At 43.5% G+C, this 16,020-nt stretch overlaps 1 protein-coding gene across 4 annotated transcripts in view; it reads right to left on the bottom strand.

Annotated features, from left to right (window-relative positions):
* EVC2 (EvC ciliary complex subunit 2) overlaps positions 1–16,020 on the bottom strand; it is a 172,260-nt gene that overhangs the window by 19,284 nt on the left and 136,956 nt on the right. For all 4 annotated transcript variants that reach the window (XM_074274140.1, XM_074274139.1, XM_074274141.1 and 1 more), the window contains one exon: positions 4,466–4,693. In XM_074274140.1, coding sequence (XP_074130241.1) covers positions 4,466–4,693 — 228 coding nt within the window. The remainder of the gene's footprint in view (positions 1–4,465; positions 4,694–16,020) is intronic.

Genomic DNA, 16,020 nt, shown 5'->3' with positions numbered 1-16,020 from the left:
AATCCATTTCAGTGGTGTAGGAAAGGGCAGAAAACTATTATCTGTCCCTGTTAGCTGTAGAACATTAGAAAGGAACATCAGAAAGGCTCTAAAGAGAAAGGACGGTTTTATTGTTTCTTTATATTTTGGATTTCTTTGTCTTCTTTATGAGAGGCAGTCGCTAGAGTGATGCTAGCAACAATGCAAGATTCACATTCAGAGGTCCTGGGAGGGGAAATCTGAGCTCTGATGCTTGTTAACTCAGTGACCTTGGATAAGTCATTCTCTGGAGTTCATTTTCCTCATCTTTCAAATAGAGGGTTGGACTAGATCATTTATAATGCTCCTTTCAATTTGAAAGACTGTGATCTAATATTGATAACAAAGTAATAATGATAATATTATTAATAAATTACTAGAATAATAATTCCTCCATAAAATTCTCTGAAATTTCTGCCTTAGCAGAAGTATCCAACTTGTGATTCCTCCAAAAATCCCCTGAATGCTGCCCTGACCAAATGAAAAAAATAATTAAAAAATGTTTAACAAAATTAAAAAAAAATGCAACACAGAGAGTGTTCATAGTATTCTCAGTCCAAAGCAGCAGTAAGGATCTGTTGCCACTGAGCCGGACTCGTGGTCACAGGGTATCTAGTCATATCAATAATGTTGTGAGGTAGGTAATGGAAGTACTTGCATCCTTCTTTTATGGATGAGGAAATTGAGAGGCAGGAATCTTTAGGCAATTTTTCCAAGGTCACATAGTTGATGTCAGAAACCACATCCAAACCTGTCTCTCCTGGTGTTGACTACTTAAAAAAAAGAACAAGTGTTTTTGGTGGAATGAAACAAAATGAAAAAAAAAATCAGTGAAAAAAATCAAAATTATTTTTTCTACAGGAAAATGAGAATATATCCGCTATATCTCATTTAGTGAATGAGAAAACAAAAGCTGCATTATTTTTGAGAGAGAATATAAAAGTAATTGACTTCTGCTGATAGAAACTACAGGCTCAATCTGGCAGCTATTTCCCTCTCTATCCTGAATTACTCTGCTTCCTCTTCATTAAATTTATGTTCCTAAATAGTCCCCCCAAGGTGTTCCCCCAATATTCCTTTAGAATTTTAAGACCAGAGTTTAAATCCTGGCTCAGCCTTTGGCTATCTTTGCGATACCTGATGAAGCACTAGACCCTTTCTGGACTAAACTCATGTTTGGCTTTGTTTTCAGGATACCAGAAGAACTTCCAGCTGCCTATGGTAACCCCTTGCTATTATCACATCCTAGAGCATCTTTTAGATCTCCTTTATTCCAGATATCCCCAGGGTTCCTTATCTGTTATGGGTCATGTCTATCATGAACTTCTGCACTGCCCTCTGAGTAACAGTTAATTTTAATGTTCTGGAGACTGTAGGATTCCATGATTCACTCTCACTAGTTGGACATTAATTATAAAATTAATTATCAAATAACAACATATATATATGCATACATATATTCATTATATATACATATATATATTCATTATATATATATATGTATATATATATGTTTATGGTTTACTTGTTACTTCAGACATTTAGTCCCTTGAGCTTTTAGATAAAATAGCAACATGAGATTAATACCAGACATAGGTATATCCCCATTGTCCAGATGACAAAGCTGGTTCAGTATAAAGAGGAAATAATGGCTAAAGTTCTATAGTTTAGATGAGATGTAGCTGGAATTCATACCCAAAGCTGCAGACTTCAAATTAAATGTGCTTCTTACCAGATCACTGTTCTCTTCCTAACGAAATAATACAAGTCAACAAGCATCAATTGAGCACCTACTGTTTACCAGGCCTTGTCTAAATCTTACAAATGAAAAAACCGGTCCTATAGGATTAAGAGCTGGGAGAGAACTGAGAGAGCCCCTTGGTGATGAGGAACCAAGGCCAAGGCTAAACCTTGCCCATCCCTTCTGATGCCATGTTCGATGCTGTTTTCCCCAGGCAGATTGTATTCTGACATTAAGGGTAAAATTGAGATGTCCATAGAAGACGAAATTCAATTCAAACTAGAACTTTAGATTTACTTTTATACTAAATTACTGTTTGATGAGTATCAACTGCATCCAATTCGAGGCTTATTAAATGTCATCTGCTGTGCACATACTATAAATATGACATTTAAAATATTTCTTAAATAAGGTTTTCAACAAATTGGAAAATGTATGTGCTAAGCTAGCAAATGACTTCCAAAAAAGCCCTAAGCACTTCTGAAGTAACCAGGTGACAGAAAATACAGGACAGCCAAAATAATGGAAATTTAAGAGTGTTTATTGCTAGCTAGTGACTGAACCCCACCAGACCAGGGGAGTCAGTGAATGAGTGGTCTCAGGGCCACATATTTATAGAAAGAAGAGACATCAAATTGTTTCTTAATACATTTGTCATAATAAAAGGAAGTTTTATTCTAGATGGAAGGCGATAATTATCACACTAAGGATGCCATTCCCAGACAGGCAATAAGACAGTATTTCTTTATGTTTATCACATTGTCAAGGTCTTAGGTTTTTTAGGGCAATGCATCTGGGGGTATAAAAATACCATTTACATTAGGGCATGAAGAACTAGTAACAAACTTCTAACTAAAGAGTTTCAGGATTATTTTCCTCACGGTCTCTTCTGGGGTGCTTTTCCACTTCACCTCAAAGATGAGCTACTAGTCCAAGTCTGGTTATCGGGCTCTTTGTAAAGCATCTGATGCATTACAATTAGATTGTAAGCTCCTTGCAAGGCAGGGAGTCTTTTTTTTTTTTTCTATTGTATTTGTGTCTCCATCACTTAGCATCTACTTACTAAAAGTTTATTGAATATTTGTTAACTATTGACTATTGAAATAGTCCTATAAAGAGTTACAATGGAGTCATAATAACAGGGAATCAGAAAACTGGTACTGAAGTCCTTGCCAAGAATAGGAGCAATAGTCCTTCATCTTTGCATGGAGTTCATGATTTGCTGAGCATTTGAATAACTTTCTCAAACAGTATTAATTTGTACAAAACACTTTCCCCCTACAAACTGTATATAATGGCTAATGCAAATCTTTGTATTTTTTGTCCAGCACAGTTCCTGGCGTATAATTTCAATATACGTTTATTAAGATGAGACCTTTTGTGGCACTTCTTGAAAATAAAGTATCACAGGTAAGTGGCTCACCTCTGCAGCATCACCCCATAGATCCTCATTTGCTTCTGTATTTCTTGCTCTAGATTATCTACTCTGCCACCTAGAGTTTCATGAAATTGGTTTCTATTATAATTCAGTGTCTTATTTTATAAACTGGAAAATAAGATTCTAAGGAGGGATCCAAAGGTTTCGGCAGGCTGCAAAGAATCCGTGGTACTGGCATATATACAGTGTGTGTCTATCTGTGTGTGTGTGTGTGTGTGTGTGTGTGTGTGTGTGTATATGAGTGTGTGTATACACACACACACACACACACACACACACACACACACACCCCTACACATAGATGTATGTTACCAAGTGGTATGATTAGTGACTTTTTAAGTCATTTTAAAAAAAAAATCACAAAAAAGTGATTTTATTATCCACACTTTTATGTTAATTAACTATGCTCCTTTTTTAGATGAAGTCTACTAAAGAAAAATTTCAAAAGTCTTAACTAATCTCTGCTTATATATTTGTCAACTATGCTCAATTTTATAAGCTGATCTTTTGCATAAAAATATTCCAAATTTAAGAAAGTAGTCATGGTGATAAAAAGCTACTGGTATTTTCAGTCATCTTTTTGAGGAAGTCAATGATACCTTTTTTCTCCCAATCATTCAACATCTCCTTTTTTGAATATACTACAACTCAAATGTTTTGCAAAAATTTTTAATGCCATTTTTGTTGCTTATTATTAATCTTACTGATACAGCAACTATTGGCACAAATTGTTATGTCCAAGTAATTTACGACAATACTTTTGTCTCTAATAACATACTGTTTTTAGTAAAACTTATTTTTATTAGAATTTTTAAAAATAGTTTTCAAATTTCAAAATTCAAATTTCAAAATTCAAATTTCAAAGATTTTTCTGTAAAAATATGATTTTTATCTGTTAGTTTATGCATAATACTAAACTTCTGATGTAACATTCTCTATGACATCTTTTTAGTTAATAGATTCTATTTAGAAAATAATAATGTTGATTATCACAAAGTCTAGCTTATTTTTTTGGATCAGAGGAGATAGAGGAGGGAACCATGGCAGAGCGGAAAGTACCAAGGTGATGTGTAACAGAGACATTACCTGAAACCACAATGGCACTTAGGAATATCTTGCTGAATTGGGGTTGGGCAATGGCAGAGCTTGTAAAGTGCCCTGTTCAATGATAGAATTACTGGAAATAATTATTAAAAATCTGGAAAATCCATTAACATGTAGGGAGGGAGGTTTAGACAGTGGCTGCTCGCCCTGATTTCACTACTTACAGGGCTGTGCGACTCCAAGATCTGAGTACAGGCCGACTTTGTCATGGTTTCTGATGTGCTCAGCTCTTCCAACAGCAAACCCTGGACAGTGCTGAGAGTGTGGTAAATTTCCTGAGTTTTCCATTTCTTTGTTACCTTCTGAAGCTGCACAGAGGTCACATACTCTCCGAGTTTGTCCTCCAGGGTCTTCAGCTGCTGAACTCTTTCCAAGAGTAACTCCCTGTGGACCTGAGGAAGCCCAAAAGAGAAGAAAAATCGGGAAAAAGGAAGAGGCTGCATTTCAGCAAGTTTACAAAGTTCCAGCAAACAATAAAAAACATAAAAAAGTTTTCTCCTTAGAAAATCTATGGTATATCTCCTAAGACAGCAGGATGATAACACATGAAATATAAATGTCCAGGCTTTGGAGCCTGGTTTTATGAGACAATATTTTTCTCTTTGAATTAAACAAAGCTAAGTTTCAGGGCTTATATTTTTCTCTTTTAAACAACACCAGCTCTTAGATCTCTTCTGATAAATTGATAGCTGGATCCATGGGTCTCAGGCTTAAGGGAGAAAAAGCTCTAACTATTTCCCTGGCTAAACTCATAGGGTGAGGAAGTTCAGGGCAGTTTTGTCTTATGCAAAGTTCTGGATTTGGAGCCAGAAAGACCAGGATCGAAGATTGTGAGTCATTTAGTCCAAATCTCTTACAGATAAGGAAACTGAGAGTCCAAGAAAAGGTCACAGGGGCAGTTTATGAAAGAGCTGAGACCTAGGTCCTCACTATCTATAATTAGTGTATTTATCACATATCTGAAATACCAGCCTATTTCCTACTGGCTGTGTGACCTTGGGCAAAATACTGAATAGATCCAAGGCTGAGTGCCCTCATCTTTGTAAGATGCTGGGAAAGCTACTTGTCATTCCTTTGTCATGGAGCTCTTGGAAGCAAAAGGTCTTGTACTTTAAAGAGCTATAGGAATGTTAGCTCCAGTTTCCTTTAGTGAACAAGAACCCAGATTATCCCTCTGGAAGTTTTGGTATGGAAATAACCTCCAGGCACATCCCATTTCATTGACCTTCAAAGATATCGTACTTTTTGACAAATTAAAAGTTTCTGCCAACCCTGTGTTGACCAATTTATCAGCACCATTTTCCCCCATCAGCCTGTGTTCATGTTGTATTTTTAATTTACATCTTGACAATCTGCACAATATTTCAAATGTTGTTATTGTTCTATCTATCATGGTGATCTGTGATGGGTGACCTTGAATTATTAAAGTAATTGTTTTTTTTTTTGGGGGGGGGTGCTACAAACTACTTTCATGTAAAATAGCCAACATAATGGACAAATGTTGGCTGTGTTCTGCCTGCTCCACTGAATGGCTATTGTGTCATCTGTCTCTCTCCCTCTCCTCTAGCCTTTCAACTTAGTGAGCCACGAGAATACTGAAGAATATTACATAAACTTGATGGATAAAGTAATTGTAGGAGTGGAAATGATTGGCTTTAGTTTTGAAAAATAAAAATTGAATTGTGAGGGAAATGCTACCAAACAGCACTGCATCTGCAGAGAAGCCTTCTGGGAAAGGAAGAGTGGTTGTCTTATTTTAGGAAATAGGCACAGCCCCTACCCTGATGAGTCAGTAGCCATGGCCATCAAGGAAAAATCAGCAAAAAGATTGAGTCACTGAAGCCTCAAATGATGATTGACACTTTTTAGTCATTTTTCATTTTTAAAATAATAGCCTTTTATTTTCAAAATGCATGCAAAGATAGTTTTCAACATTCACCCTAGCAAAACCTTGTTCCAAGTTTTTCTCCCTCCCTTTCCCCAAACTCGTTCCCTAGGTAGCCAGTAATCTGACATAGGTTAAACATGTACAATTCTTCTGAACATGTTTCTGCATTTGTCAGGCTGCACAAGAACAGATCAAAAAGAAAGAGAGAGAGAAAAGGCAAACAACAAAACCAGAGACAAAAATGTTACATTGTGATCCGTGCTGAGTTCCCACAGTTCTCTCTCATCACAATTCTGCTGGAATTGGCTGAATCACCTCATTGATAAAAGGAGCCATGTCCAACAGAATTGGTCACTCTATTCTCTTGTTGTTCTGTGTAAAATGCTCTCCTGGTTCTGCTCCTTTCACTTGACATCAGTCTATTGGGCCTCTCTGAAATCATTCTGCTGATTGTTTTTTATAGAACAATTATATACCATTACTTATGCAGCCATTCTCCAGGTGATGGGCATCCATTCAGTTTCTTGCCACTACGAAGAGGGCTGCCACAGACACTTTTGCACTTGTGGGTCCCTTTCCTTCCTTTTAAGATCTCTTTGGGATATAGATCCAGTAGAGTTTGGGCCTAGTTCCAAATTGTTCTCCAGAATGGTTGGATCAGTTCACAACTCTATTTCTAATGTACCAGTGTCCCAGTTTTCCCACATCCCCTCCCACATGTCAGAATCTTTTCCTGTCATCTTAGCCTATCTGAGAGGTGTGTAGTGGGACCTCAGCTGTCTTAATTTGCATTTCTCTGATCAATAGTGATGTAGAGCATTTTTGTGACTAGAAATGATTTCAAAATCTGTTTATACCCTTTAATTATTTATCAATTGGGAAATGGTTTGTATTATTATAAATTTGAGTTAATTCTCTACTTAAGTTAGAGGCCTTTACCAGAGCCCTTGGCTGTAAAAGTGTTTTCCCAGTTTTCTGCTTCTCTTCTAAGGTTGGCAGCATTGGCTTTGATTGGAGGCAAACTTCTTCATGTGATATAATCAGAATTAGCCACTAGTACATCTTTAGCCATAAATTAGGTGACTCTAGGGACTATTTTGCCTTGTGAGCCTAAGCTGTTCCACTTCTCTATTTCTTAGCTAGAACTAAATGGTTTTGATGACCCCTGCTTTATAATGCAGTGTTAGGTCTTATACAGCTAAGTCATTTGCATTTTTCCCATTCATTCCCTTAAAATTCTTGAACTTTTGTTCTTCCAGATGGATTTTGTTATTGTTTTCTAGCTCTAGAAAATGATTTCTCTGCCATTGGGTTGGTACAGCACTAGAGCAGCACATTACTTGCAGGAGAGTGCTCATTTTCCTTATGTTAGCTCGGCCCAGCCACGAACACTGCTTATTCTTCCAATTGTTTAGATCTGACTTCATTTATGCGCAAAGGATTTTGTAATTGTGTTTATACAGGGGAATTCTCTTGGGAGGGGAGGGGAGGGAGGAGGGGAAGAATGGGAGCAAGGGGAGAACGGGTGGAGGGGAAGAGGGGAGCACAGGGAGGAGTGGAGGGGAAGCAGGGGAGCAAGGGTGGAGGGGAAGAGGGGGAGCAGGGGAGCAAGGGTGGAGGGGAAGAAGGGGAGCAAGGGTGGAGGGGAAGAAGGGGAGAAGGGAAGCAAGGGGGTGGAGGGGGAGCAGGGGAGCAAGGGTGGAGGGGAAGCAGGGGAGCACAGGGAGGAGTGGAGGGGGAGCAGGGGAGCAAGGGTGGAGGGGAAGCAGGGGAGCACAGGGAGGAGTGGAGGGGGAGCAGGGGAGCAAGGGTGGAGGGGGGAGCAGGGGAGCACAGGGAGGAGTGGAGGGGGAGCAGGGGAGCAAGGGTGGAGGGGGAGCAGGGGAGCAAGGGTGGAGGGGAAGAAGGGGAGAAGGGAAGCAAGGGGTGGAGGGGAAGAAGGGAAGCACAGGGAGGAGTGGAGGGGAGCAGGGGAGCACAGGGAGGAGTGGAGGGGGAGCAGGGGAGCAAGGGTGGAGGGGAAGAGGGGAGCACAGGGAGGGGAAGAAGGGGCAAGGGGTGGAGGGGAGGAGGGGGAGCAGGGGAGCAAGGGGGTGGAGGGGGAAGAGGGGGAAAAGGAGGTGGAGGGGGGAGAACGGGTGGAGAGGGGAGGTGGGTGGGGTGGAGGAGAGGGGAGTGGGGGTGGGTGGGAGGGGGTGGGTGGAGGGTGGGGGGTGGGAGGGGTGGGTGGGAGGGGGGGGTGGGTGGGGAGGGGTGGGAGGGGTGGTGGGGTGGGTGGGGGTGGGTGGGTGGGGGGTGGGTGGGGGGTGGGTGGGAGGGGTGGGTGGGGGTGGGGTGGGGGGGTGGGTGGGAGGGGTGGGTGGGGGGGTGGGTGGGTGGGGGGGGTGGGGGTGGGTGGGGGTGGGGTGGGGGGGTGGGTGGGAGGGGGGTGGGGTGGGTGGGGGGGGGTGGGTGGGTGGAGGGGAGGGTGGGGTGGGTGGGGTGGGTGGGGAGGGGAGGGTGGGTGGGTGGGTGGTAGGGGTGGGGTCTTCTACTCCCCACCTCCCCACCCCCTCCACCCTCCCCCCCTCCCCACCCTCCCAACCCTCCCCCCACCCTCACCCTCACCCCTCCCCACCCTCCCCAACCCCACTCCACCCCTCCACCACCTCCCCAACCCCACCCTCCCACCCCTCCCCGACCCTCCCACCCACCACCCCTCACCCTCACCGCCCTCCCCTCCACCCACCCACCCCACCCCTCCCACCCACCCCTCCACCCTCCCCACCCTCCCACCCCTCCACCCTCACCACCCTCCACCCCTCACCCCACCCTCCCCACCCCTCCACCCTCCCCACCCCCACCCTCCACCCTCCCACCCCTCCCACCCCTCCACCCATCCCCTCCCCTCCACCCCTCCACCCTCCCACCCCTCCCCCACCCTCCCCCTCACCCCTCCCCATCCCTCCACCCTCCACCACCCCTCCACCCTCCCCACCCCTCCCCCCTCCCCATCCCTCCACCCCCCACCCCCTCCCCCTCACCACTCCTCCCCCTCCCCCCCCTCCCCCACCCCTCACCCTCCACCCCTCCCCCTCCCTCCCCTCCCCTCCTCCCCTCCCGCACCCTCCCCCGACCCTCCCCACTCCCTCTACCCTCCCCTCCCCACCCCTTCTTCCCTTCCACCCGTTCTACCTAGCTCCTCTCTTCCACGCCACTCCTCCCCTTGCTTCCCTTCTCCACCCATTCTCCCCTCCACTCCTCCCTGTGCTCCCCTGCTCCCCCTCCACTCCTCCCTGTTGCTCCCCTCTTCCCCTCCACCCGTTCTCCCCTTGCTCCCCTTCTTCCCCTCCACCCTTGCTCCCCTGCTCCCCTTCTTCCCCTGCTCCCCTGCTCCCCCTCTTCCCTCCACCCTTGCTCCCCTGCTTCCCCTCCACTCCTCCCTGTGCTCCCCTCTTCCCCTCCACCCGTTCTCCCCTTGCTCCCATTCTTCCCCTCCTCCCTCCCCTCCCCTCCCAGAGAATTCCCCTGTATAAACACAATTACAAAATCCTTTGCGCATAAATGAAGTCAGATCTAAACAATTGGAAGAATAAGCAGTGTTCGTGGCTGGGCCGAGCTAACATAAGGAAAATGAGCACTCTACTGCAAGTAATGTGCTGCTCTAGTGCTGTACCAACCCAATGGCAGAGAAATCATTTTCTAGAGCTAGAAAACAATAACAAAATCCATCTGGAAGAACAAAAGTTCAAGAATTTTAAGGGAATGAATGGGAAAAATGCAAATGACTTAGCTGTATAAGACCTAACACTGCATTATAAAGCAGGGGTCATCAAAACCATTTAGTTCTAGCTAAGAAATAGAGAAGTGGAACAGCTTAGGCTCACAAGGCAAAATAGTCCCTAGAGTCACCTAATTCATGGCTAAAGATGTACTAGTGGCTAATTCTGATTATATCACATGAAGAAGTTTGCCTCCAATCAAAGCCAATGCTGCCAACCTTAGAAGAGAAGCAGAAAACTGGGAAAACACTTTTACAGCCAAGGGCTCTGGTAAAGGCCTCTAACTTATGTAGAGAATTAACTCAAATTTATAATAATACAAACCATTTCCCAATAAAGGGTACAAACAGGGTATCTCAAAATGTTGCAGGCTTGACCCCACGTCCCTAGTTAAGGGGCAAAGCTTCATTGCAATAGTACTGCCAGTCCCAAAAGGGGCCGAACGGAAGGGAATTCAGCAGAAGCCCAGAGATGTGGCCGCTTGCCATGGCAGCTAGGCTAATTCCCGGGCTCAGAGGCAGGAAGGAGTGGTCTCCCCCACTTGGTTCTCATTGTCCGGATTATTTGGGGCAATTTTGCCAGGGAACAAGGAAGGCACTATTGTCTCCAGAGTTTGATCTGTGGGAGCTCCTGAAGCCAGAAATTACCTAGGGAGGGGCAGAGGCCGACAGGTTGGCCGTGGGAGATCCCGGAGGTGGGTTCCAAAGCTACACTGAGGACTCCTCTCTCGTAACACAAGTCGCAGTTTGATGGGTATGGCACTGAATAATTTGATTAATGTCATTTTTATACGTTAGCTCAGCCTAGCCACCAACACTTGATATTGTTCAGATCTGACTTCCTTTATGTATATTTTGTAATACAGCCACCCCTAGCTTTCCCTAGAAGCTGTACCATATCACGAAACACACACACAGAGCCCGAGGGCTTTGTCCATATTGCAATAGAGCGGGTAAGGAGAGAGCCCCCGAATTCATATTCCCTCCCCCCGAAACACAATCGCCTGGCTTTCGTTCCTGGGATGTTTATCTCCAGGCAGGCTTTTCTAGCTTGGTTTAAGGAGTCCCCTAAGACCTGAGGGACATTTGCATTTCTCTGTTGTTACTGACAAGGTTCATTATATATTCAGACTATGTAAATGAATACCAATTGATTTGCAAAATGAGGGAGGATTTTGGGGCAAGTTCTCTCTAGTTTGTATTTCATTCTGTTCCCTGTTCCTTCCCCTTCATAGTGGGGACTTTTGAGCCCTGGACAAAGAACACTACGCTCCCAACACTTGGGACTTGATGTTTTTTGTCTCTAAGATGGAAAGATGGGTAAAATGCTGCTCAACTAGTGGCACCTAAAGCCCCCTGGGCAGACAAACCCCTCTCCCTTTTTCCTTCCTCCTACCACCAATTCCCAGGCTTCTCATCATCATATACTCTCCCTTTCAGTTGGGGTTACCACACAGTGCAGAGAAGCTTGGGAAGACTTGGGGAGGAAGGGAGCAGAGGAGAGATTGGAGGGTTCTCCTCCTGCTTTGAGATGAACAGTTTTCTTGTTCCCTCTTGCTCAAGTGGGCTTGGTTCTTTAGGGCCTTAAAGGTCAGCATCTGCCATAGGGGCACGCTCATCCATTATGGTGGAGAGAAGATGCCGAGTTCTATATTCAATAAAACTTAAGCTGTGAGTAGCGAGCAGTAACGAGATGCTGCACTAGACACCCGATGCAAAGATTAAACAAGTCATCTCTGCCCAGTACTGGGGCAGAGAAGTGAACACGAGAAATAGAGTGCTTTACTTCAGGGTGATCGAGGCAGAAGTGATGGTGTCTGGGAGCTACTTTGCTTTGACAATACAATGTGACGTCTGCTATGTCCTAGGAGGATGGAAAGAGTTTCAGGAAGGATCTGAGGATGAATGATGTGCCTTCTGCCTGAAAGCTTCCTTAAACATAGGCTCACTGGGCACCAGAACGTTGGCCACCAGGGAATTTTTTTTATTTAAACATCTTAAGAAATAAAGGTCCAAGATCTGTTTTAGTGGAAAGAATTCTACCGCAAGACACATCATGCATCCCATAAAACTCTGTGAAGGCAGGGGGTAGGGTGGTGGTGGTAGAGACCCCTTCTGCTAGGGAGGCTGGAGCTCTGATGCTCAAGAGTTCTGAGCTCAGTGGGCTACAGCTAATGGCCTTTGTACTCATCTCACATTGATGGGGTTCACTAAGGGAGCCCTGAAACTCTCTCTCTGACCTTTGGGGGGATGCTATGCTCTCTTGAGAGACCTACTCCCGGGAATCAAGAGCAAGTGGTTTCCATTCTGTTATCTGGGTGGGACTGGTTGACTCCTAACCCTAATGAGTGGGAAATTAGCCCAGAGAATCATTCACTTCCAAGATTCTCTGCTTCAAACTTTCTATGTGTTGGGACCTGCCACCAAGGAATTCAGTCTTTCCAGCAAAGGCCGACTTCCCCTTGAAAAGAATAAACTTCTTTTTGGATTCCTAAATTCCTTTACAAAGGCCTTCTGCACCTACCAAAGGGGTTCCCATAGCTCTCTTCCTTACACCGACCCTCATCATTTGGGGACACAACCCTGACCTTTTCATTTGGTTTCCTGACTGGGAATCAAGGGAAGCTGACCCATGGATGAAGTGATGAGAACCCCATCCACCTCCCTCTCCCAACCTCCCCCCAAAAAAACCGGACAAAAATACTTTTATTAGAACCGGCTTGGAGTAGTCAGTAGTCATTGGGGACATTGGGGACTGAACTGTAGGTCTTCACAGGATCACAGGAGAGCAGTATTCAAATTGGAACTCCCTCATCTTACAAGGTCTCATCACTCAGCTCAATACTTTCTGGACTGGATGCTAGATCAAACTGTAGTTTTCTAGGTAACAATTCAACTGGGAAAGGTTGTTAGCTGCCTCAGCTCTTCTGGAATCTGCTTTCCTGGTCCCTAACTCAGGGTGCAAGTGTCCCAGATCTTTGGCAGCCTAGGCGCTCAGGAGAAAGGGGTACCTGGAGGAACCAGAGTATGGTTTCTAACTCCCCTCTTTGAACTAAAGACCTTTCCCCACACCCACATATCCCTAACCTAGTTTTTCTCCTGCTACTCTAGACAGAAAGGGAATTCTGGTCACTTATTTTCCTTGATTTAGTCTCTCAAAAAACGGCATGAGAATGTATCCTTGCCTCAGACTCTACATGAGAAAATTTTCCAGACTAGATTCTTTGAGAACCCTCACCTTCCATCAAGACTGCCAGACTTAGTAGGGATCTCAGAGCTTGGTAACCAGGTCAAAATGCATAAATGTACTAAGGAAGCCTGCTTAGGTTGGTAGCAACTGCAGCTTCAGCTCCTCAGTGCACATTTTCAGCTTGCTTAGAGAACGCCTTCACCCAGTGGTCCAAAGAGAATGTGGAGGTGTGCAAAGTGTTAAAGGTCAGGTTTGTCCCAGTGCAAAAATGCAGTTTTCAGACCACGACAGAGATCTCCCCCAAGATAGAAATGAAGTTATTTTGGGGTTACCTGTAACTAATGCAATAAAATTTGGCCTGAGGATCATAACTCTATATCTTTGACTTCTGAAGATTATTTTTTCCTGTGGGAAGAAAAGGCTTTCCCCACACGGACAATATTCATGCTCATCTACTTTTTCCTCACTAGTCATTATCTTTCTCATTTTCAGGATCTTTACACCATCCTTATGACGATTCCCACAAACTCAAATGAGTTTGTGAAATGCAATCTCACAGATACAATTTTTTTAAGCATTTCATTCAAGAACTAATTATTGCTTGCCTCCTAAAATACCAAATTTCCCAGTATTTTTGTTTATTTGTAACTGGTTACCCATATATGACATTCTACTTCTCACCTTTGTCTTTCTAGGCACTGTACCCAACCCTAAATGGACTCTACATTCACCTTTGTTTCTTAAAATTTAGCTTTGCTCAACTTAAGTTTGACCTCCTGGAGTATTCCTATGCTGCCTTTCCAGTTACTAATTCCTCATCTTCCAAATTATCTGATATTAACTTTCTAATTGTCTATTTATCTGTATTTATCCTGTCCCTTTCCCCTCAACAGAATGTGAACTCCTTGAAGGCAAGACTATCTTTTTTATCTTCATGCCCTACAGTCTAGTAAAGTACCTGGCACATAGTGAGCACTCAATGAATCTTAGCAAATGAAGGAAAGAAAGCACTCTCCTGACCATACCCCTCCAGAGTAGATACGGCACAAGGAATCGCCCATCTTCAAATTCACATTCTTTGAAGATATAATTAAATCAAATATGCAAGCAGATGCAAAATTGAGTAATGTGCTCATTATTTGCCTTACTCAGGATCTAGCTGTAGTGCATGTTTGAAAAGAATAGGGAAAGACAAGGATAAAGTGACTTGTGCTGAGCTGTGCAGACCTAAGTGTGAGAGCCGAGGTTCAACCCAGCTTTCTGTATTGCCAATCATTGGGCAGCATCCAGGAGCTAGGGCTCAGTTAGGTCTTGCTCAGCAACCTCCAAGCTTGGAAGTCACAGAGCTTACTATTTAATGGCCTTGTTGATATTCCAGGGAAATGCTGCTAAAGGCCAGAGAGGGCAGAATGTACTCAAGAGTTTTTGCTCTATTTGCAGTGGGAAAATTCAGATTCACACAGCAGTTTTGTGAGGAGATGAGTGATTGCTGGGTAAATCATTTCACTTTCCATCTTTGTAATAGAAGCTGAATTCAGATGATCCATTCTTGTGTCAAGTCTGCAATCTTGTGATGTAGAGGAGGTTAATATCAATAACAATGAAAAAGAGGACAGAGGGGGTATCTCTGGAGACACCTTGTGGATTTAGGCTCCTTATTGTCAGTTTAGTTCTCTGTCCTCTGGAATAGAGATACAAAAAGAGATTTTTATGAACACTAGAATTCTGTCACTGGAGGTATCCATCAGAACCTGGAATACTCAATATGTATCGGGGAAAATGGTGAGAGGATTTCCTTGAGGGATCAGAGTTGAACTTTTATTTAGTCATTTTTCAGTTGCGTTCAACTCTTTATGAACTCATTTTAGATTTTCTTTGCAAAAAATATTGGAGTAGTTTCTGTTTTTCCTCCAGTTCATTTTACAGATGAGGAAACTGAGAAATGAGGTGAAATGACTTGCCCAGCAGCAGAAAGTTAGTACATGTCTGAGGTTAGGTTTGAATTCATGAAAATTAGTCTTTCTGACTTTAGAATTGGTTTCTATCTACTATACCACTTAGCTTCCCCAAGTTGAACTACTTGCCTTTAAGCTCTTTTCCCTTTCTATATTTCTAAAACTCTCTATTTTTCTATGTTTCTAAGAAGATATGAGACACTGCTTTTCTTTTTTTTTTGAATACTCTTCAGTCACTGCAAGAGATTATCTTTCTAGTTTTTTGCTGGGGTTGATTAATTCAATTAATTTGCATGACATTTTAATAATACAACCATAGGGTCAATTACTATATCAGTTACTTCACTGTCTTATGCTTATAAAGGAACCCTTTGATCATTAAAAAAAGAATCTTGCAGATGTGCTCTATAATTTTTTTCCATCTTAAATTGTAACACTCTCATCACCAATTTTTGATGTTCATGGGTCAATTGCCATAACTGCCATGCTCTTTCAGTGGTGGGCACAGTCAGCTATGGAACCACCCAATGTTTCAAGGGTCTTCACCATCTCTTTCCGATGGACAAGGCGAAAACAGCTCATGGGCATCCATCTGATTCCGTCTCCATCTGTAGAGATACAAGCAAACCCTCTCCCCCAGGCAGTTAACCTATCTGGTCCCTTCCTTCACCACTTTCTGGATCTCTCCACATCACCTGGCGATTATCTAAAGATTGTGAAGCTGCTCACACTGGACACTACTCTTCTGGCGGGTTATAAAACCTGTCTGCCAGAACCAGTGGATCTTTGTCAAAAAAACAAAAAGTTAACTGTATAAAGAGCTAAATTTAAAAGTTCTTTGGGGTTACCTGTGGCTCCCCTTTTCTTTTGTGTTTGGAGAAGTGTCTGAATGTCTCTGTTTCTCCTCTCTACTATCACCTGTCCCT

The sequence above is a fragment of the Sminthopsis crassicaudata genome, chromosome 6 (genome assembly GCF_048593235.1).
Source record: "Sminthopsis crassicaudata isolate SCR6 chromosome 6, ASM4859323v1, whole genome shotgun sequence".
Taxonomy (NCBI): Eukaryota; Metazoa; Chordata; class Mammalia; order Dasyuromorphia; family Dasyuridae; genus Sminthopsis; species Sminthopsis crassicaudata.
The sequence above is the reverse complement of the archived record's forward strand: the minus strand, read 5'-3'. Positions and strand labels throughout refer to the sequence as shown.